The sequence below is a fragment of the Falco rusticolus genome, chromosome 18, assembly GCF_015220075.1.
Source record: "Falco rusticolus isolate bFalRus1 chromosome 18, bFalRus1.pri, whole genome shotgun sequence".
Classification (NCBI taxonomy): Eukaryota; Metazoa; Chordata; class Aves; order Falconiformes; family Falconidae; genus Falco; species Falco rusticolus.
The window spans coordinates 3,611,080-3,631,696 of NC_051204.1; the positions used below are offsets into that span (position 1 = coordinate 3,611,080).

General features: G+C 40.0%; 2 protein-coding genes across 3 annotated transcripts; both read left to right on the forward strand.

Annotated features, from left to right (window-relative positions):
• The first annotated feature begins 563 nt into the window (after positions 1–563).
• LOC119158955 (keratin, type I cytoskeletal 19) lies at positions 564–6,091 on the forward strand. The gene is made up of 8 exons (XM_037411444.1): positions 564–1,154; positions 2,825–2,907; positions 3,252–3,408; positions 3,660–3,821; positions 3,974–4,099; positions 4,230–4,450; positions 5,255–5,283; positions 5,804–6,091. Exons 1-8 carry the CDS (start codon positions 705–707, stop codon positions 5,833–5,835), a joined length of 1,260 nt encoding a protein of 419 aa, XP_037267341.1. The 5' UTR covers positions 564–704; the 3' UTR covers positions 5,836–6,091.
• A 5,409-nt stretch (positions 6,092–11,500) lies between these two features.
• LOC119158970 (keratin, type I cytoskeletal 15-like) lies at positions 11,501–17,087 on the forward strand. Of its 2 annotated transcripts, XM_037411471.1 has the most exons (8): positions 11,501–12,285; positions 12,980–13,062; positions 14,029–14,185; positions 14,686–14,847; positions 14,993–15,118; positions 15,255–15,475; positions 16,317–16,342; positions 16,850–17,087. In XM_037411471.1, the coding sequence occupies exons 1-8, from the start codon at positions 11,728–11,730 to the stop codon at positions 16,927–16,929; spliced, it is 1,413 nt and encodes a 470-aa protein (XP_037267368.1). In that variant the 5' UTR covers positions 11,501–11,727; the 3' UTR covers positions 16,930–17,087. The 2 variants fall into 2 exon arrangements, with proteins under 2 accessions (XP_037267368.1, XP_037267369.1); XM_037411472.1 differs by lacking the exon at positions 16,317–16,342 and having other exon boundaries at positions 15,255–15,498.
• Positions 17,088–20,617: the final 3,530 nt, after the last annotated feature.

Sequence of the window (20,617 nt, forward strand, 5' to 3'; positions counted from 1 at the left end):
AGACTCTTTCAGACAAGGCACGTTCTCTGTCAGACTCTCTCTTCTCCTGTCATCCCAAAAGGAACTGAGAGCAAAGAAGGAACAGTGAAAATATTACTGCTGAAAGAATCTTTCTCAAGGGAAATAAGGAGCACAGAGGGTGGGAACTTGTTTTGTCAAGACCCACACATATTGTTCACCATTTGGGTTCCTTTCAAGCTCTGTTATCAGTCTACCAATTACTAACTTACTCACTCTGTATTAAAACTCTTTCCTGAGACTACATGGAGAGAGTAATCGTGACTTCCTTATGGACGCAGCGTTGGCTGCAGCAGGGCTGTGTGCGCCCAGTCCTTTTGTTTCCATATAGGTAAAGTATAACTAGATTTATCAATGCTCCCCACAGCAGGGTGACGCCTCCTCTGAATCCCACCTTTTGCTTCAAGAGGAAACAGTCAGGGGGAGGGAATCAGCTCCCTTGCGTGAAGCTATTTGGGAAAGAAACAGCCCACATCATCAGCAACTGACCAATAAGAGGAATTGCTGTGCTGGCAGAAGGCTTAAGGCTGATGAATTCCACGGGTCTCAGATAACACATTCTGGAGACAACTCCCATTGTCACAGGCATAAAAGAGGTGGGGTGGGGGAACAGAGCACACACTCCTGCCTCAGGATCACAGACTGTGCGTGCTGCAGCTTGGGTTAGGTCCTTGGTATTTCTTATCATGGCTACTTACAGCTTCAGGCAAGTTACCTCTTCAGTGGCAGGGGGACCTAGTGGCTCCTCCCTCCGTTTCGGTGGAGGTTACTATAGGGCTCCGAGCATCCATGGGGGATCTGGTGGCAGGGGTGTGTCAGTCTCTTCTGCTAGATTTGTCTCTTCTAGCCCAGGAAGTGGCCTGGGTGGTGGATATGGAAGTAGTTTTAGCAGCAGCTTTAGTGGTGGTTATGGTGGTGGTTTGGGTAGCGGTGATGGCCTCCTCTCAGGAAATGAAAAGGCAACTATGCAAAGCCTGAATGAACGCCTCGCATCTTACCTGGAGAAAGTGCGTGCACTGGAAGAGGCAAACTCTGATCTGGAAACTAAAATCCGAGACTGGTACCAAAAACAAGGACCAGGCCCAGCTCGGGACTACAGTTCTTATTACAAAACTATAGAAGACCTTCGAGACCAGGTACGTGTTCATACTTATTTAAAAACGTCTTATATATTTCCACTTAGGAAGGAAGCAGAAAAACCCAAAGAGAAAAACTTCACTAGGAAAACACCCAGAAAGCATTGCAGTTTATGGAACTGAGGATGAAAGGAATATGCAATGATTGGGTGGGGTAGATAAAGAAAGTTATCAGTATGGAATTTTCTATGTTTTTAAATGTTAGCTAAGAGAATGTACAAAACAGTCAGTCTGAGATGCCTCAGTACTTAATTCTCTGATAGCGTTTGCTTTCAATAAAGCATAGATACACACACACACATATACTGGTCATATACACATATATGACCAGTTAATATATGTATGACCATATATATACTGATAAATATAAAGAAAGCCAAACAATGACAGCAACCTGCCTGTTACCTGCCATATAGCTTGACAAACTTCAGAGGCACATACACACAGGTTTAACAGTAAAAATAAAAATTGGTTAAATACAGTTTTGCAAATGTGAAGATAGCAGCTCACGATTTCATCAACATACATTTATTTTTCTTTCACATTTCACTTACTTAAGCTTGGAATTGAAATAAGAGTGCTGAAACATTTGGCTTATGGAAAAAGGAAGTAGCATACATGAAGTAATCAATCCCATACATACATGCAGGATTTGCCCCAATAGCCCATGGGTGCCTGATAACAGATTACTTTGAGATGATACACACCCCGGAAAACATAGGCAGTAGCTGATTAAACTATGTAAACAAATGAAAGAAAACTTGAGGTTTAGTTTTCACAGTTCAGCTTAGAGTTCATGACCGCTCCCACGCAGCTTACTTTCTCCTTGCTTCAACCCGTTCACATTCTCTACTGATTTCAAAAACTGAGCTCAGGTAAAGGCAGAACTGGCAGTTAGATTTTATCATTTTATTATTCTTTTCCCTCCTGTCTTTTACTGCCTTTAGTTAGGGGAGAGAAAATGTTCCAGCTGGTTTTGTGGATGACCTTATGAGTTTTAAAAGTGGTAGGCAAAAAAGACATGCTTTCTAGGTAAGAATTAATAGGGCTTATTTCTAAATAAACAAAATTTCTTTTAGAGGCTTTCATGATGTATTAGAAGAATCAATAAACACTATCCTGGATATTCTAGGAAACAGAAATACGTTCAAGGACTACAAGTGCAATATGAACCCACATTGTTTATGAAACACAAACACATCATTTATTTTAAAACCATACAGACATTCTAATCACTTCCCACTGTTAAGAAAATGTCTAATGAGAACCAATCCTGCCAGGAGGGGTCTGCAGACTTGGCTTCCTCTGCATCTCTCCAGGAAACAGGTTTCCTGCCTCAGTCCTACAGCATCACCTAAACCCTGGCTCACCAAAGCCCTCTAAGACAACATAGTTTTGTCTCCCTGTGCAACTTCTAGCTAAGAGCCATTTCACGTCAGACATGACTAAGAGCACCTATCCATAACTGACAATCACGGCAAAGGTACTGTGATAAACCTGTGCTACTTTTCACTACAGATCATTGATACTTTCCTACTGAGACCAAATAAAATACACTTTTATTTTGTGTAGCTACAGATTAACTAGATTCTTAACTCTTCTATCTTCAGATCAAGAAAGAAGATAACATAGTTGTTGCAGCCTCAGTAACGAACTCTCATTGTTTGTAGATCCTTGATGCCACTATTGACAACTCAAAGATTGTCTTGCAGATTGACAATGCCAGGCTGGCTGCTGACGACTTCAAAACCAAGTGAGTAATTTCTGAAAGGAAAAAGATCTCTTGAGCAGGCAAAAATCTTTGTTGAGCCAAAGGGCAGCGGCTGTGAAATAAGAAAGGAATGCCTATAAAATCTCTGTATAAACACTAGTTTGATCCTGTCGTTGCAGTTCAGCCCTGTACGCAATTTGCTGAAAGCACCATCTGCACCACAGAATATTTTATATCATGTACAATATGTGGAGAAAAGTTTAATGCTGGACAACATTTGCTACATCATAAATCCTACAAACCCAGATACATTTATACTAAATAATGTGTTTCATGGTGGGCTGGCTTAATCAGCTAACCTGAATAGTTTGGTTTGCTTTTTTAAGGTTTGAAACAGAGCAGGCTCTTCGCATGAGCGTGGAGGCTGACATCAATGGCCTGCGCAGGGTCCTGGATGAGCTGACCCTGGCTAGAACAGACCTGGAGCTGCAGATTGAAAACTTAAAGGAGGAGCTGGCCTACCTGAAGAAAAACCATGAGGAGGTAATAAACCCCAAGAAACAGGTTGAAAAGTGAAATTAGAAAAACAGCATGTGGAAATGTGGAGCCCCTCAGGATTGCCCTGGGCTCTCCAACAGTGAAAAGATTTCTGTGTAGACTGGGAAACTAAAGACATCGCTGCAAGTATTTGAGGGGAGTCAGTCAGACCTTAGACCCTGAAGAAAGAACAGAAGGTTCCTAATGTTTTCAGTTTATGATTGTGCTCTCTTTTGTCTTCTGCCATGCCCACATAGGAAATGAGTGTCCTAGCAGGGCAAGTAACTGGCCAAGTCAATGTTGAACTGGACTCTGCTCCAGGTATTGACCTGTCCAAGATCCTGGCTGATATGAGAGACCAGTATGAACACATGGCTGAGAAGAACAGGAAGGATGCTGAGGCCTGGTTCCACAACAAGGTAGAAAAAACTCCATACTATACAATTACTAACCAAAGAAATCCATAAAAGTAACAAAATAACTATAAAAACACACAGAAAACTGCTGTGAAAGCCTTATAACCTCTGCTTAGAAGCCTCATATTTCTCATGTAATCTTTTCCCCGTTTGAGACTGAAGAGCTGAACCGGGAAGTAGCTGTCAATACTGAACAACTGCAGAGCAGCAAGTCCGAAGTCACTGACCTGAGACGCAGCCTCCAAGGGCTGGAAATAGAACTTCAGTCCCAGCTCAGCATGGTATGTTAAAATTTACACTGCATGACCCCCTCACACACACTGAAATGGGTACATGTTCCCCTATATACAAGGAGTTCTGCATGTGGCAGCAACCTTTTTGTGGTTTCCCGTCCAATCTCTCTGCCCTCAGAAAGCCGCGCTGGAAAGCACCTTGGCAGACACGGAGGGGCGTTACAGTGCCCAGCTGGTGCAGATCCAGGGCCTGATTGGCAGCATTGAGGCGCAGCTGGCTGAGCTCCGAGCTGATATGGAGCGGCAGAACAGCGAATACAAGATCCTCATGGATATCAAGACACGACTAGAACAAGAGATCGCTACGTACCGACAACTCCTGGAAGGCCAGGAGTCCCAGTAAGTAACTCTGCTCACTGCAGAAATCCTTTTTCCTTAGCCTCATAACATTTGGCTATGCCATGGTGCTCATTTGCCACGGCACCACAGTAAACACAACTCCAGATGCTCCTGGGGTTCTAAAATTCTTAACTAATTTTTCTGGACCATGGTGGAGCTAGAAAGGTTACACTTCCCATTTACATTAGGTGAATACCTCAAAGTTTCTAAACAAAAAGACAAACTGACAAGCAGTACCGCAGATTAAACGCAACTGACAATTAAAGTGTACCTAATCGTTAGCTGCTTCACATTCAGCAAACATAGTGAAAGTAGTAACGTTTTACAGAATATAAGGATTAACACCAAATTTCTATAAATTGCCTTTTACCAGTCAAATAGCTCTTGAGTCATAGGAATTAGCGTAGCAAAAAATATTCTGGGGAGAAGGCAGACATACTAGCTATTTTCAGACAGCCTTGAGTGGATCTCCCACATGAGAGCACAGCTATCTGTCATTTCACATAGAACCTCAAGGAGGAAAATATCGCATAGCCTGGAACACAAAAATGAGGTAGGAGTTGAAAAGTTTTGATTTCCTGTGTTCCTTCTTTTCCATAATTGTCTTTTCCCACTGCAGTTGTTTAAAAATATATTACCTACAATTCCCTCTCCTGAGCTGAGAGGGAGAGCAAGGAGATGACCATCTCTTATCTGACTATATACAAAATGTACCTGATTGACTGATTTGCTTTCACACATCCTCATCTCATGCGGCATTTGATGTGTTACCTCCCTTTTCAACTGTTCTCTCTTTGTTTACAGGATGTTTGGCTCCCTTTCTGGAACTGCTGGTAAGAATTCTTTCCCTTTCAGGAACCCTTTAGAAGTTTTATTTTCTAAAAAGACATACACATACATGGTAGTTGTGTCCATTCCAGAGACTGGGCTGCTGCACTGATTTGTGTCACAGAAAAAAAATCTAGTAGGTAACAAATGACGACTCTGGCTAGAATTTAACACAATTCAGTCATTACAAGATGCTAGACATCAGAAAAAAATCTCAGAGTATGCTACAATAAAGGCTAAGTAAAGCACAAAATGCTTAATCATTCCCCCAGATGAAAGGACACAAGACATTTAAGCTTGGCCAGCTCACTGGAATTGTATGAACATGCAAGTAAAACTTGCCTAGAGCTTTTAAAGGTCAGCTGCATTGTAAAAGTGATGTATGATTCAAATCAATGCTAGGAAGGAAACTTCTGAGAAGGGAATGAGCAACAAGACATAAACTAAGCCCAGCACCCATTGCAGAGTGGTCTCATGTGTGTTATGCTGAAGTAATTGCTGTTCTTTCTCTCCACATTATTGTAGACAAAAGAGACAAGCTGGCAGATGGAAAATAGTACTGAAAGTTCTCCAAATGTCATCTTCAAAATGAGAAAAAACAGACAACACAGGAATTGAAACAGAGAGGAGTCATTCTAAACTGCTGGAAATTACTATCTTAAAGCACAGAAAAATCTTGGTCACGCAAAGTTTAGGTAGATTCATCCATTTAGATGATTAATTTGCGAATTGGGTTAGCTTTGCAATTATTTCTAATTCTTTCACAGACTGATTTGCTGTATCTACTCTAATAAAGATCTTCTTGCAATCTAACCTCTTTTGAGTTATTGTGATATTGTTACTGAAGTTTGGCTTTAACCAGGCAGGAAAAAGCTAGCCAGCCTCCCTGACAGGTTAATGCTTAGCGTCTGTGCACGGCTTGAGCTCCATCTCTGATTTCTTCTAGCTCCTCTTGCTGGCACGAGCTCTGAATATGGAGGCAACAGCATCCTCAGCCTCTCAGAGTGGGGAATACAAGTGACTTATGTTTCTTACTACAACAGCTGTGCACTCTGAAGAGCAACAGCAGTAGCAGTGAGATGTTAAGTGATTTTGGTAAGCAAGAGCTGGAAGACATTTTGTTAGGGTAAAATATAAAGCTGTTAAAATGGCTTGAAGATAACTCCTACAGAAACAAATAAGAGTGAGAAAAAGCTGTGAGATCTCTTCATTTACTTTCCCAGTTCATACAGAGGTAACAAACCTTTAGCACCAATTTTAGCTACCTTCAGTCTCATGCTATTGAAAGGATACTATACTAGCTGAAATTCCAAATGTAATCACTTTTAGTTCAGGCCCACAGAAATCAGTAATTTCATTTCCAACCATTCCTCTGCCAGCTTACAGCCAAGGAAACTTTTCAGGGTTTGTGCTAAAAGAAAACCACGGCCTTAGCCTACCACATTCCCACCTCCCACTGTTACAAAAGGCACATAGCATATCAACTAAGGGTGATAGTGAAACAAAAGTACACCCTGACTAAAAGTACCACAATTCTGCACTCTCCCAGAGTGGATCATCTTGCAGCCTGTGTTTCAGGGAGATATCATCAAATCCTTCAGCACTTCTCTCCTTGGACTGGAGAGGGAATAATTATTTCATCCTTTTTCATAACTTTTCGTAACAGATTAATGGATCATTTGCATAGCAAGGAGCATCCCAAAGCTATGGACCTCCTCTACAAAGGTTGGGCAATCCCCTTCAATAAAGAAGTGCTGGTGCTTGGTTGTGGTTCAGCAGTGACTCAGGGGACCTGTCAACATCAGTTGTCAAGTACAGACACAGAAAATCCCAGCTTAGCCCAGGGAAATTTAGCATGATAGAATCAGGCAGTGGCTTCACTGTCACAGGGAAAAACTGTGACAGGGAAGAAAAACAGCCACAAAAAGTAAGAATCAGCAAAGAGATACAGAGGGGAGGACAAGATGGGAAGAACAGGGGGACTAAGGGGCTACGGTGGAAACAAGCATGGAATCAAAAGGGAGCAGTGGCATGAAAAGCACTGGCATATGAGATGCAAGCGGTTCTTCAGAAGCTCACCCACATCTGCTTTTGGAAGAACAAGGGGAAGAAAGCTCTTGTGCATTAAATGCTTCAGTAGAGCTCTCCTGAGAGCTGACACACTTTCTAATTTCCAAATTTATTGCCTACAATAGTTAGACCTGGAATCCCTCTCAGATAAAAGAACATACAGCTCCAGGTCTGTTTTTTAATCTTAACAAAACCCATTCCCTGACAGGAATTTCTTGTGACGAAACCAGTCACAAGTCTCAGAGTATGAGATTACTGGTGTGGGTTTCTTGTGTTGTATACCTGCAAATGTGAATGTCTGACAAGAAATTCTCAGGCTCCAAGAATGCAAACTATGTTATAAGGACACTTTGCAAATGTATGTTTTGACAAAAACAAGGTTTATTTTCAAAGACTGAATTAAATGCATATTTAGAAAAAAAAGATGTTTACAAGGTTAACAGTTTAGAAGTGTTTAAGAGTTAAAAGTGACAAGAATTGAATGAATTCATAAACCCTGCTAAAGAAAATGGGGGCTTCAGAGACTTAAAAGGATCTTGAAAAAGCTTGAATTCTTTTTTTTTATAGCCTAATTTTAATATCAGTTCATAATTTTATTGGGTTTGTCCCGTATTTGTAGGGTAATGAAGGAATTGTGGTGAAATGTTTAATATAAAATCACTCAGAGACTATAATTTTAGAGTTTGGTTCAGAAAAGATGTGTGTCATGTCTGAGTGGTGGTTTTATCAGAAAAGACTGAGACGATAAACAAGCTGCTTCTTGAATGGAACTCTGTCCTCCTGAAAGGAGAGGCTGAAGTGTGTCAACTTTGTTATATCCTGTAACAGAAGTAATAACAGGGCTTGCACAGCATAGACATGTTAGGGAATGTCCTCCAGGAAAGGTCTGTGGAAGCGTGACAAACCAAGGAGCTTCTGCACCACAGTACAACGCAGAGTACTGTGCAGAGCATAGAACTGTGTCAAGACACTGGATAAGAAATCTTAGAGTGAAGATAGTGAGAACAGAATAAAGGCATAAGCCTGAAATACTTTTTTTTTTTTTTTTTTTTTTTTACTTCAGTAGGTTATTGGCTTCAATTTCCTTGTATAGACTATAAGGAGAAAAATTTGTAAACTGAAGTTTACGTTCCAGTTGCAGAAAAGAACTAAATAAAGAATGAACAGAGAAACACAGATCTCTACCAGTACAGAGGTAGCACCAATTTGAGATGTTCCTTTAAAGTCCTAAGAGGTTATGAATCTGGAACCTCATGAATTTAGAGAAATGTAACTGACATTTTTTGAAATGGTAGATAGAACATAGTAAAAATGCAGAAATAGTAATTTAAAAGAGAAATATGACTGTATTTTGGAATTCTACCTAGATCTAGAGCTGAGTTAAAGCCAGGTATTTTCACATACTTGATCAAATTCAGATATGAAATTAGATTCATCAAAACGCTTTTGATTTCTAAACTCTTACTTATGCAAATACCAAACTGTACCTAATTTTTCACCAAAGCAAGCTTTGCCTTACATAGACTATCATAAAATTCTATAATGCATGTAGGTTTTGATACAGAAGTCTTCAAAACGGAGGCAGTAATAAAACAACAAATTCTATATAAATAAATGCCATGAGGGAGTGAATTCTGAATACGCACACGCATTTGCCAGCAGTCTGCTCTCAGTGTAGGGGTACAGACACATTTACTACTTCTCTTTCACCAGAAGAGCCAATGTTCATAAGTAAGCTCTCAAAAGGGAAGTTTTTTTCTCTTCAGGAGAATACCTGTGAAGCACAGCAACTGAAGCTGCAAATAAATGATCACCTCCGAACTTCACAGTGCTTCATTGACACACCTTTCCTTGGGTTGCCCTTTGGTTGGAAAATACTACTGACAATTTCTAGTAAAATAGTGGGAACTATTTAGGAAGTAGTTGTTTAATATGAAAGAACAAATAGCAAAGATGATGAAGGCAGGGATAAGCCTCAGGTCTGCAAGTGCTGCACTCTGCATCTACAGGCTTTTGGTCATGGGGGACACACCCTAAGGATCTGAGTTCTACGGTTTACAGAAAATTGAAAAAGCCACAGAATCCCCACCACTGTGGTTTACTGAATTGTTACAAGACATAATCTGTATTGCCTGCTTGATTTATTTTTATTTTTCCCAATGGTAAATATTCTACATGAAAGAAAAAGCTTTATATCTGCTACCTGGTTTTGTAAGTGTTCATCTGATAATGATCTAGAACAACCCACAGGGCACTTTAAAAAGCAGCAAAGTGTATTTCACCATCAAGGTTCCAAAGAAGTTATAAGGACTGAAAGAAGACTGAATGAAAAATCCCCAAAGTTTCCTGTTAAAGTTTACAGTGTTTTCTAGAAGTGATTTTGCTAGATTTTTTTTTTAATGGAATTTGATCTTGCTTATTGTGGGATCGCTCAGAGTTCAACAGACCCTAGCAGCGTGCACAGCACAAGATATTTACATAATAGGGGTCTTAAAGAAACTTTTTTATCTTTAGGAGAGTTTGTCTTAACTTGTTTCCTGAGATACTAACTCTTGGAGACACACAGATTTGGCAAGGTACACAGAACCATTAATCTGCCCGACAGCGAAACTGAACTGCTGTGGCAAAGGTCCAGGTTCAGTTTGAAACATGTTTCCACAACTGTGAAACACCCTGTCTTTTCTAATCAGCGGAGGAATGAGGGGACGTTCTCAGCACCAGGCTGCTAAGCTGGGTATCACAGCTAGGTTTCTGGTGTTTCTTTCCTCCCAAGCACACATCTTCTACTAAAAAGGCTGCACATTTCCCTGAGGCTACATTGAAGTCTCAACTGTAAATTTCACAAAACGCCTCAGTTTATTCCAACAACTGGTTTGAGCCTCAGTTCATCTGACATCGCCCATCCTGCATTCTAAGCTCATTTTCTGTTGATATGTACTGTCAAAAACTGTGCTAAAACCAACGCCCTCCTTATTATGTTGTTAGCAAACATATAATTTTTTCTTTTATTTCAAAGTTTTATTTTAAAATAATTTTGGTGGTTCCAAACTAAAGACCAGAGAAAGTTCCTCCTGTCTTCACTCTGTCTCTGCTTTTCTCCTTCCTCTCAAGCCCCCGTTTCCTTAAACCATTATGTGCCTCAGTACCAATTTATTATCTTACCATACCCCTAGTTCTTCAGCTGTGACTTGTGGCTTTCTTCTGAGGAGTGTCACTTGTTGTGCAAAGAGAATGGGGCTCTTTTTTTAAACTCCACACTATTGCCACACTCTCCACATGCATTATCCCCAGTGACACACCCCAGCAGGGCAAACAAGCAGTTAATACTTTCTTTAAAATCTCCCAAATCTGTTTTCCCATAACTATGCAGTATTGAACAGAGCTGTATTACTGAATTACTGCATTTTGAATTTCATCAGCAAATTATTAGATCTGAAACATACAGGTGTTTCAGACTCCCACTTCATATGAAGGATTAAGATGACTCTTCTAAGTGCTTCTGAAATCTTATTTTCAAGAATTACTTCATTTCATAATGCATATTGGTATTAAACCCATTTATTGCTATCTGAACAGTTTCATCTTAAACCCAATTCGTTTACGTTTTCCAAAAGTAACAGGAACTTAATCCTCCCACTTTTCTTCTTTTAATCAAATTATTTCGATCACTTATTACCCTTCTTGACTATTTCACAAGCATTAGTAAATTAACTATGCCCACTCTTCCTTGTACATTGATGGATGCTAATTGTTTCTCACACAATGCTACTATTATACACTTTTTTGCACTAAAAATTCAGACTCCAAAATCTAAACATTTGTTCCAAGCAAAGAACAGGAATCAGAACCTATCAAATTCAATTCCAGATTTTTAATGGGAAAAAATAAAGACAGAAAAGAAGAAGTAATGGTGAGATGAACTAGTGATTGCACATCTTTAAAGGAAAGGAGAACTTTAAACTTCATTTTTAGAAAAAGCTGATTTTCTCAAAATAGCCATGGTGGTTGCTGTAAATGGGTAAGTGGGTGTGGTTGAACTAATTTTTTCATTCTTAAATGTCAGAGAAGTAAACTCCAAGTTTCAGAACTATAGCCTGAAGAAAAAACACTCATCTGAATCATCCCTTTTGTTTAATTAAAAAAGAAAACCCAAGCCCTAGCCCCTGAGATGTACAGCCAGCACTGTTTGTGAGGAATGTCATCATAATTGGCCTCACCTCTAGGGAGGAGAAATTTTGGAGGGAGGGCTGCAGGCTGAGTTTGCCTCCCAACACCCTATCTTGAGGGTATAAAAGAAGCACGGGGGCAGTGAAGGCACATACTTTCCTCTTCTGCACCAAGCTGAATAACTGACCTTAGTGTCTTCTTGTGCTGCAGCTATGGCTACTTCCTTCATCCAGAGCTCTTCTTCTACCTATGGTGGTGGCTTTGGGGGTGGTGGAAGCAGGAGCTCTCGCCTTTCTTCAGTCCGAGCAGGAGGAACCTGCCGAGCTCCAAGCATACATGGAGGATCTGGTGGCAGGGGTGTCTCCATCTCCTCAGCTAGGTATGTCTCCTCTGTAGGAGGTGGATATGGTGGTGGCTTGTGTGCTGGTTTTGGTAGTGGTTATGGAGGAAGCTACAGTGCCTTCGGTGGTGGTGCAGCCTGTGGCTTTGGTGGAGGGGCTGGCTTTGGTGGAGGGGCTGGCTTTGGTGGAGGTTTTGACATTGGTGGTGGCTTTGGTGGTGGCGATGGCCTTCTCTCTGGAAATGAAAAGATAACTATGCAGAATCTGAATGACCGTCTGGCCTCGTACCTGGACAAGGTACGAGCACTGGAAGAGGCAAATTCAGATTTAGAAGTTAAAATACGAGACTGGTACCAGAAGCAAGCTCCCACCAGCCCAGCCCGGGACTACAGCAATTATTACAAGATAATTGAAGATCTCCGAGACAAGGTATGACATTAGTATGTAAAGGAGTTATAAGAATGCATTAGAATTGTGGAACTGCATATTCCACTTCTTTAAAATAACCTAAAATAATTACAAAATAAATATTGGATTCCCAAACCCCCAATGTATTGCAGTTATGAGCATTCTAGTGGAAAAGAGACATTTTTTTCTCAATTTAAAAACCAAATATGTTATCCTGAAAATGTGACGTAGGTTGAAATTAAAGCACTTGCTGTAAAAGTTAGCAAAACATGGCAAAATGTGTTTAACATTACCAATGTATTTATTCAGTAATGAAATAGTAAAGAATGTGACAGGTAGGCCTCAAAAGTTGAAAAAATAATCCTCGTAGCTACAGATAAGATCAGCTGTTGTACAAATGTACTTTCTAATTGCGTTTCTAATTTGTGTTACACAAGGTAGCTTAGCTCTCTGATTCATATGGAAAAGAGCTTAGCATTTTTAGGTTTTCCCTATGAAAGCTGTAAGACTTACAGTGTGACCACAGAGTAACATAATAAATTGAAATGGCTACTGCAATCCAAAAAGCATGTCTGACCAGTGACATCACAAGAGAGGTCCATATTTATTAGTTCTTTGATGGCCTACAGCCTCAATAACTACCTACTATGTACTCAGGACTGTGGTATTTCATGAGTGTTCACAGGAACCTTTTTCTGTGTTTCTCAATTGCCAGATCCTTGCAGCTACTATTGACAATTCCAGAGTCATTTTGGAGATTGACAATGCCAGGCTGGCTGCAGATGACTTCAGACTGAAGTAAGTTTACCTGAAGCACATTTTCTTTCTCTGTCTTTGTCTCTCCCTCTCAAAACAGTTTTCTGAAGTTTAGTATTACTTTTTATCTAGAAAATAAAAAGTTCTTCAGTCACTGAAGGACACATTTCAAAAGGATGGATAGGTATTTTTCCTTGATAACTTCTGCTGAAAAAAACCCTGGCAAACAGAATCAATGTGATGAAGGATCAAATTGGAATATAAACCTGGTAGGACACAGTATCCAGATTACTGACCTGTTTACATAATAAATTATAGTTTGTGTCTTTTTTTTTTTTTTTTTTGTGTGATGCTCTTAACTATTTTTACTAGCCTAAAACACAGAGGGAAAACCCAACAGGAATAGACTAAGATTTTCATTTAAAAGGAACAGATTGGTGTGAAGAGATCACTGTTCGGTTGCAGAACTTCTCTCTCAGAGTCTGAAATTTAGAAAAAAAAAGACAAAGAGTACTTTGGGGCTTGTCCAGCTCACAGACTCAGCAGTACATCAGACACTGCTGAAAGGATGATAAAGATACTTGCGCAACTGATCTATCTTGCAGTGATGCACCTGCAGGTTTATATTATCTCCTCTAGTGCCCTAGGCAGAACTGGGCAATCTGTGCCTTCCTTCACACCAAATTTGAGAGGACACTGCAAATGGACTGTCCTGTGTGACAGCTGCTCTATTGATGCTGATAACCATGATTAGGTTCTGCAAAGTGAAATGTCATGTACCTCTCAAGAATAAAATCAGATGCCAATGCGTGTACTTTCAGATGTCACAGTTGGATGTTGGAAAAAAACATTTTTACTCCCTCTCCCTTTACACTTCCTTTCAATATATATTTTTTCATTTATAACCCACTGTTCCTCCTATATTCAATATAAAATTTCAGACTTGTATAGCTTTATTGAATACAAACTCGTACATATTCCAGTGCTTGTTTCTTTTTTGAACTGCAGATATGAGAATGAGTTGTTCCTGCGCCAAAGCGTAGAGTCCGACATCAACGGCCTGCGCAGAGTCCTGGATGAGCTGACTCTGTCCAGAGCTGACCTGGAGATGCAGATTGAAACACTGAAGGAGGAGCTGGCCTACCTCAAGAAGAACCATGAGGAGGTGAGAGTCCTTAACAGTGCAGAGAGAAAATTACTTCCCTTTGGAATTTATATCTCTCAGGTGGGGAGGCAGAAATGCAAACACACACAAAAAAAACCTAACCCAGAATGACAACATTACAGCTTAATAAGAAGAGAATTGTAATATTAGAAGAATCCAAAGGGTGTCCTGGGAAGTATTTCTCCAATTCCAAACTGTTCAGACCTATTAGTTTCAGTTTGACATCCGTAAGCACAACAGGTCACTGAGGTAGTTAAGCTGAGTAAAAGAAACATATACATAAGTTACATGTAAATATGTGTGCTGTGTGTAAGTATACAGAGAGTAGAAAAGCATGTGCAATGAAAGATAAAATTTGACAAATGTTTTTATGTGTGTTCCACCTATAATACTTGGTAATAAAAGTCTTGCATACCACTGCATGGATTGCTGATGGCCGGAAATATATCAAGAGGAGAAAGCCTAATCTTTTTTGTGTCCTCTGCACCCTACCCATGCAGGAAATGAAAGAGTATTCCAATCAGCTAAGCGGAACAGTCAATGTGGAAATGGATGCAGCTCCCGGCATTGACCTAACCAGAATTCTTTCTGAGATGAGGGAACAGTATGAAGCTCTGGCTGAGAAGAACCGTAAGGATGCTGAGGCCTGGTTCTTCACTCAGGTATAGTTAGACCAATAAACAGCAAACTGATGCATTGCCTCATTACTACTGCCCCAGCAGATGGGAAGGGCCCTCCCTTTCTCCAAATAATTGAATTTTTTTTATATAATATGTATGTGATTTTACAGGTGCTTTTTTCTTTCAGACTGATGAGCTGAACCGTGAAGTAGCCACCCATACACAACAGATACAGACCAGCAAATCGGAGATCACAGAACTGAGACGCACCGTCCAGGGCCTGGAGATTGAGCTCCAGTCACAGCTCAGCATGGTATGGAGCTGTCCCAAGCACATCACAAGTCACTACTGTTACACTCTCCCCTTCCTCTCTCTCTGTCTTGCCTCTCCTTAGACACTCTGTGGGACAAATCTGCATGCTAACCTATTCTGACATTACTCTGCTTTAGAAAGCTGGACTGGAAGCCAACTTGCGTGACACAGAAGGGCGATACTGCGCACAACTGGCACAGATTCAAGCCCTCATCACCAGCGTTGAGGAGCAATTGAGTGAACTTCGATGCGACATGGAGCGTCAGAACCAGGAGTACAGAATGCTCATGGACATCAAAAGCCGCCTGGAGCAGGAAATTGCCACATACCGCCAGTTGCTGGAGGGCCAGGACTCTCAGTACGTGACTATATATAAATTCTGTGATGATTGGATAATGTTAATAACATGACACATTGTGAAGCAGTAGTTTCTAGTTGCTGAACTGTCTCCAGATAACTAAAATACATTCACTGCATATGTAGCCTTTTCAGTAATGGCAAAACAGATGCTTGGCAAAATATCAAGCATTACTATAACTCAGGCGAAATCTCCAGATCAATTGTGCTGATGATTTGAAAACAAATGCAACATTTTGACTATGACAAATTATAGAAAGCACCAGGCACCATATGTATGCATGTCTTATATAGTCCTCTTGTTGCACTGGAATAATAGCCTTCAGCATGAAATAACCTATAAAAACCTGTTCTTGTTACGTCTTTAGCTCTTGGTTTTCCACACTTGTGCACAGAGGTGAAAATATCATCATCATCATACACCAGTACTCCCAAACAGAAAAGAATTTGGTACAGATCATAGCTTATTTTAGTAAAAATCTACATTTCTGTGCCCATTTCTCATATCTGATCCACACATGGAATTACTTCTGATATCTGACGAGGAATCAGATCCTTACATTGTTTCTAGATCATGGTATTTTGAGAAGTATATAGGGACATACCAGGACCAAGAACTGGTCTGGCTGCTGTTCTGTTTCCTATCTAGTACATAGGAGTGGCCTTCAAAGCAGAAAGCACCTTAACAATAACACCAGTAACAACACACCTGAGAACCAACCCATTGAAAAAAGCAGTGTGAAACCATGGCTATTCACATGTAGTGGTTCCTAAACAGATCAATGGTTTCAGTGGACAGGGTCAGTAATGGCTGTTAATGAAATATTTCTTCTTTTCTACAGGATGTCAGGAGTGAATCCTAAGGATGGTAAGAAAAACTTTGAAGTTTTTTTTAGGGGCTGAAATGAATTGACAAAAGAGGATTAAATAAACCTGTATTTTTGCTTAGGATTTCTTCTTTCTAACAGAAACTACATTCTCTCTGTAATGACTACGTTATCATTTAGAGACAAAAGTATAATACTTTATCCTATATTATGTGCACTTTTGAAACCAGCAGCTTTCCAAAATAATTGCATGAACTCCTCATGGGATTCTAAAATATCAAAATCTCCCAAAGATTCCTAAGTTCCTATTGAGCTGATTCACACAAAATACAAGATATTTTCAAATCTGACATGTGATGTGCACTCCTAAGGTTTACTGGATGAGGACCAGTAGGGAGAGAAGGTAAGGTGTAAAGGCAGTTCTCCCTTTGGTAGGTGAAAAAGATCTTGTGAGGACACAAACAAAAATAACCCCATCACACAGCTCTTCAGGGTATAAGCTGCTAGTTGAATTTCCTTGCTGAGTTGTTTTTTTTCTCCTACATCAGCATTTCTGAGCAGTGGAAGACTTCGCACAAGCGTGGAAGATGATGGAAAACCTGTTTCTACTCGTGAAAGGAGATTCTAATAAAGAAATACTGAATCCTCTCTTGCATACAACACCATAGAAGACCAGTGCAGCCTACAAACTGGCTAATGCCAAGAGAAATATCCTTTCACTTTCGCCAAATCAGAAGAATGTAATCCAAGAATGTGCAACAGCTTGATGTCCTTCCTTAAATTTGCTCTCCCTTTTTGCATAATCATTTGGCTCTCTAAGTCCAAGATTACATGCTTGCTTTCTATCAGTAGCTATATAGTTTCCTTACAAACGAACCTACATAATAAAGTTTCTATTCTGCTTGTGCAAATACATCCAGTCTAACAGTTTCTTTTTGAAGTGAGTATGACATCGCCATACACGTGATGATACAGCCTCCCTAACACGGTGCTCCCTGTAACCCAAACCAAGAGAAGTTCAGTGGATAACAACAATAACAATAATAACTTTAATAATAATAATAAAGATGATGACAAACGGACAGATATAAAGTGCCATTAAATTCTCCCAGGAATCTGCTAATATCAGTAAAAATCCAAGATCATAACGGAAAAAAATCCCTAAGCTCTCTTTTCTGAATTCAGAGCACAAAACATGACTACAGTCAATGCATGAATAAAACGCACCTCTGGAAAAAATTAATATTTTCCCATATATATATATATATATTGTGTGTGTGTGTGTGTGTTCCTGTACTTCTTAAGCAAAAAGGCAAATTCCCTCAGCTCTTGAGGAAGCACTAGGCAAGGTCCAGGCAAAACGAGTTCCTCAGGCCGTTTGCTGTGACTACTTTGGTTTTCATACACGAGGAAGAAACCCACCTGCCTGTGTCTTCACTGTAGCTGTTGTATTAGTGACGCTGCCATTTCTTAGCAGGAAGTTAGCCTGCAAGTCTACACCAGTGCAATTGAAATGAGATGATTACAAAGATTTAAGAGGCTAGTAAATCCCAACTTCAGAAGCATAAAAAACATTTACATAAATCCTGTATTTTGCACACATAATCTATTTAGAAGATGGTTGTTAACTTCATTGCAGGGTATTTCAATCAACATAATAGTATCTACAAAAATTGTATAATTCTAGAATTACATGTTTTATTTTCCTTCCAATCTTCTTAGAGCCACTATTTTTATGTCTTCTCTTTTCTGACACTTAAAAAAAAGTATCTACATTGCTAGCATCAGCCCCACAGTTTGGCCATGAGCAACGCTGCAGGATCATTGGTACACCACTGTTAGGAAACACATATACTGCTGATTCCCACTGGAAAGATGCAAACTTCAGCCAAGAAACCTCACGATCTACCAGAAAGGAAAAACTAAACAATGGAAATTATATTTTTTCCTGATCCAGAAATCACGTGACTATCATATGTATCAGAGAGCAAGAGACAGAAATTCTACAGCCAAAGGCAACTATCCATTTGTATTTCAGGTGGAGGAGTTGAATCAACAAGTGACGGTTGCAGGGTATTTACCTGTACAATGTAGGTGTCAAAATGTTCTCCCTATCATGAAATGGCAGCCTATAAATTCAGCTCCGTTTGCTTTTCATCTTTCAATTCAGGAAAACAATTATGATTCCCAAATAAAGCAACTTGGGACTATGCATTCCTCGGCCCCTGCTAGGTGGGGCCTGCCGAGCAGCTCCCCAGCTTGCAGCAGGGGAAGAGAAGTCCCTATCTAATGGTGCCATCTGCTGACCATGTTCTACCTTTGTACCGAGACCTTTGCTTTCATTCTGTGCTCGGTAGACTAAATAGCTGACTAAAACCAAGTCCCACAATGCCAGCCTGACAAAGGAGAGCTGTAGTTTTGGAATAAGTTTTTTTGTCTTTTCCATGGATCCTCAACAGATGTTGATGAAAACTGTGTGGTGCCTTTTCCAGTTTGAGAAGGCTGAGCTTTAGAGGAAACACTTCCTATCTGCCAGATCACCTTCGTTTTGTATTACTTGCTAGAAAAAATAGAATTCTGTTTTTCATGATGGCATGATATCCCATGAAACTCTCAGGGAGTAAGACAGAGGCTATTCTGTCTCACAAACTACCAGTTTTGCTGCCAGGCACGTTATAAAGTTCGCTGAGCAATTTCACATGAAACAAAGGATTCCCTTCATTTTATGTAATGTGATGTACTTATGTATGCATGTATATTTTAATATCTTATAGAAAATTAGCTTGCTGAACTGCCAGGCTAAAAAATTCGGTCTGAAATTAATCTCTGGTGAGATGAACGGAACAGCAGGATACCACTGGTTCTATTGTAACTGGGTTTTTTTTTCAAGTTAGACCTTCACTTTTTGTCTGGTGCTTCAAGCTTTTCTCACTCTCAAGCAGCAGGGCAGACACTGAACTGTAGCTATTAATAGTAGATGTTATCAGAATATTTTGTGATAGGCATAGCTGGTACTTACTGGAAACCCATCTCTTCAATGATTAATTTCTCCAAACAATTCAAAATGTTAGTATTTCTATACAATGAAGTGCATGAGGAATAAGAAGGAATACGCACTCAATGGAAACATAACTGGTAAAAAGAAAATCAAGAGGTAGGGAGTAGAGTCAACACAGACCACAGGGAGGAGCTCAAAACCTGCCCTGACCAGGCAGTGAGACCCAGGAAGCATCCCAGGAAAGGATGACGTGCAGCAATTCTTTATTACTGAAAAATTTTAAACTAAGCAGAGAAAAAGAGATTCCCTCAGGTTCCTTCCAGGATAGTGTAATCCAGTTTTGTACAGTCTCTTTGACCCCACCATTCAGAACGAATAACAGTGCTAAGTAAGATCTTCTTGAATAGTTGAGCCTTCAACTGCTATAAGGAAAAGCCGTTGCACCATTTCCAAGACAGCCCATGCCCACTCAGCTTTCCAGCTCTTCCCAAATCTTCTTCCCCTACCCCATCCCTCAGCTGCCATCCAGAACTACTCTGAAAGACAAGGCAAATCCAATAACCTCAGCTGTTGCCATAGGAATGTTTCACAATTTACCTCCTACTCATCAGCACGAGGAATAAGAGAATCTCTGCAGAAGCCAGACTTGCCTGTTCTATATTCGATGGATGGAGTTTGACAGAACATTACTGAAACTTTTGAGAAAGACTATGTTCACATGATTGCCAGGTCAATTTTTAGGGCTGGTAGCTTTAAATAATTACTTGAATTTTTCGAGTGTTGTTAGACTCATATTCTAAATATTTTCTCTAGTACACATGTAAATGCCTTAATAGTATTAATACTAGTAACTGCAATAACTGCGATAAATTGCTGCATTAGTATCTGTTTCAACAAGACTATTGAAATATGACTATACCTCAAATCGTGAAAAAAATCAGCAGAAAAGATTGTTAAGTACTTAATTCTCATGTATTTTGCCTGGAAATGCGCAGCTGAAGGCAGTAACTGGGCCTTACTTGGGACTGGAATTTTAGTCAAATGACAGAGGCTGGATAACTTCATTAAAGCCTCATGTCTCATACAGGCTGAAGCTGTTTGGTACGTTAATGACAGCCTGATAGGACATGCTGCGTTTCAGGACTCACAGACTGCTGTAATTCTAAAGCCTGAGAATTACAACAGAAAAAAAGTATCCTGAAAGACCCATCCCTGCTCCAGCTCCCACTTCTTCTATAAAGGACAATACTCTTCCCCTCATAAGCAGGAAAATATGATATTAACTGCAGGGTTAGAAAAATGTCTGAGGCAGAGCTGA

What these genes read in the sequence shown, in the direction of transcription:
- LOC119158970 (XM_037411471.1), top strand. Translation starts at nt 11,728, where the DNA reads ATGGCTACTTCCTTCATCCAGAGCTCTTCTTCTACCTATGGTGGTGGC. An exon ending in TTGAAGATCTCCGAGACAAG is followed by an intron (nt 12,286 to 12,979) that starts GTATGACATTAG and finishes CTCAATTGCCAG; the next exon opens with ATCCTTGCAGCTACTATTGA. An exon ending in AGGCCTGGTTCTTCACTCAG is followed by an intron (nt 14,848 to 14,992) that starts GTATAGTTAGAC and finishes TTTTTCTTTCAG; the next exon opens with ACTGATGAGCTGAACCGTGA.
- LOC119158955 (XM_037411444.1), top strand. Translation starts at nt 705, where the DNA reads ATGGCTACTTACAGCTTCAGGCAAGTTACCTCTTCAGTGGCAGGGGGA. An exon ending in GCTGACGACTTCAAAACCAA is followed by an intron (nt 2,908 to 3,251) that starts GTGAGTAATTTC and finishes TGCTTTTTTAAG; the next exon opens with GTTTGAAACAGAGCAGGCTC. An exon ending in CTCCCTTTCTGGAACTGCTG is followed by an intron (nt 5,284 to 5,803) that starts GTAAGAATTCTT and finishes ACATTATTGTAG; the next exon opens with ACAAAAGAGACAAGCTGGCA.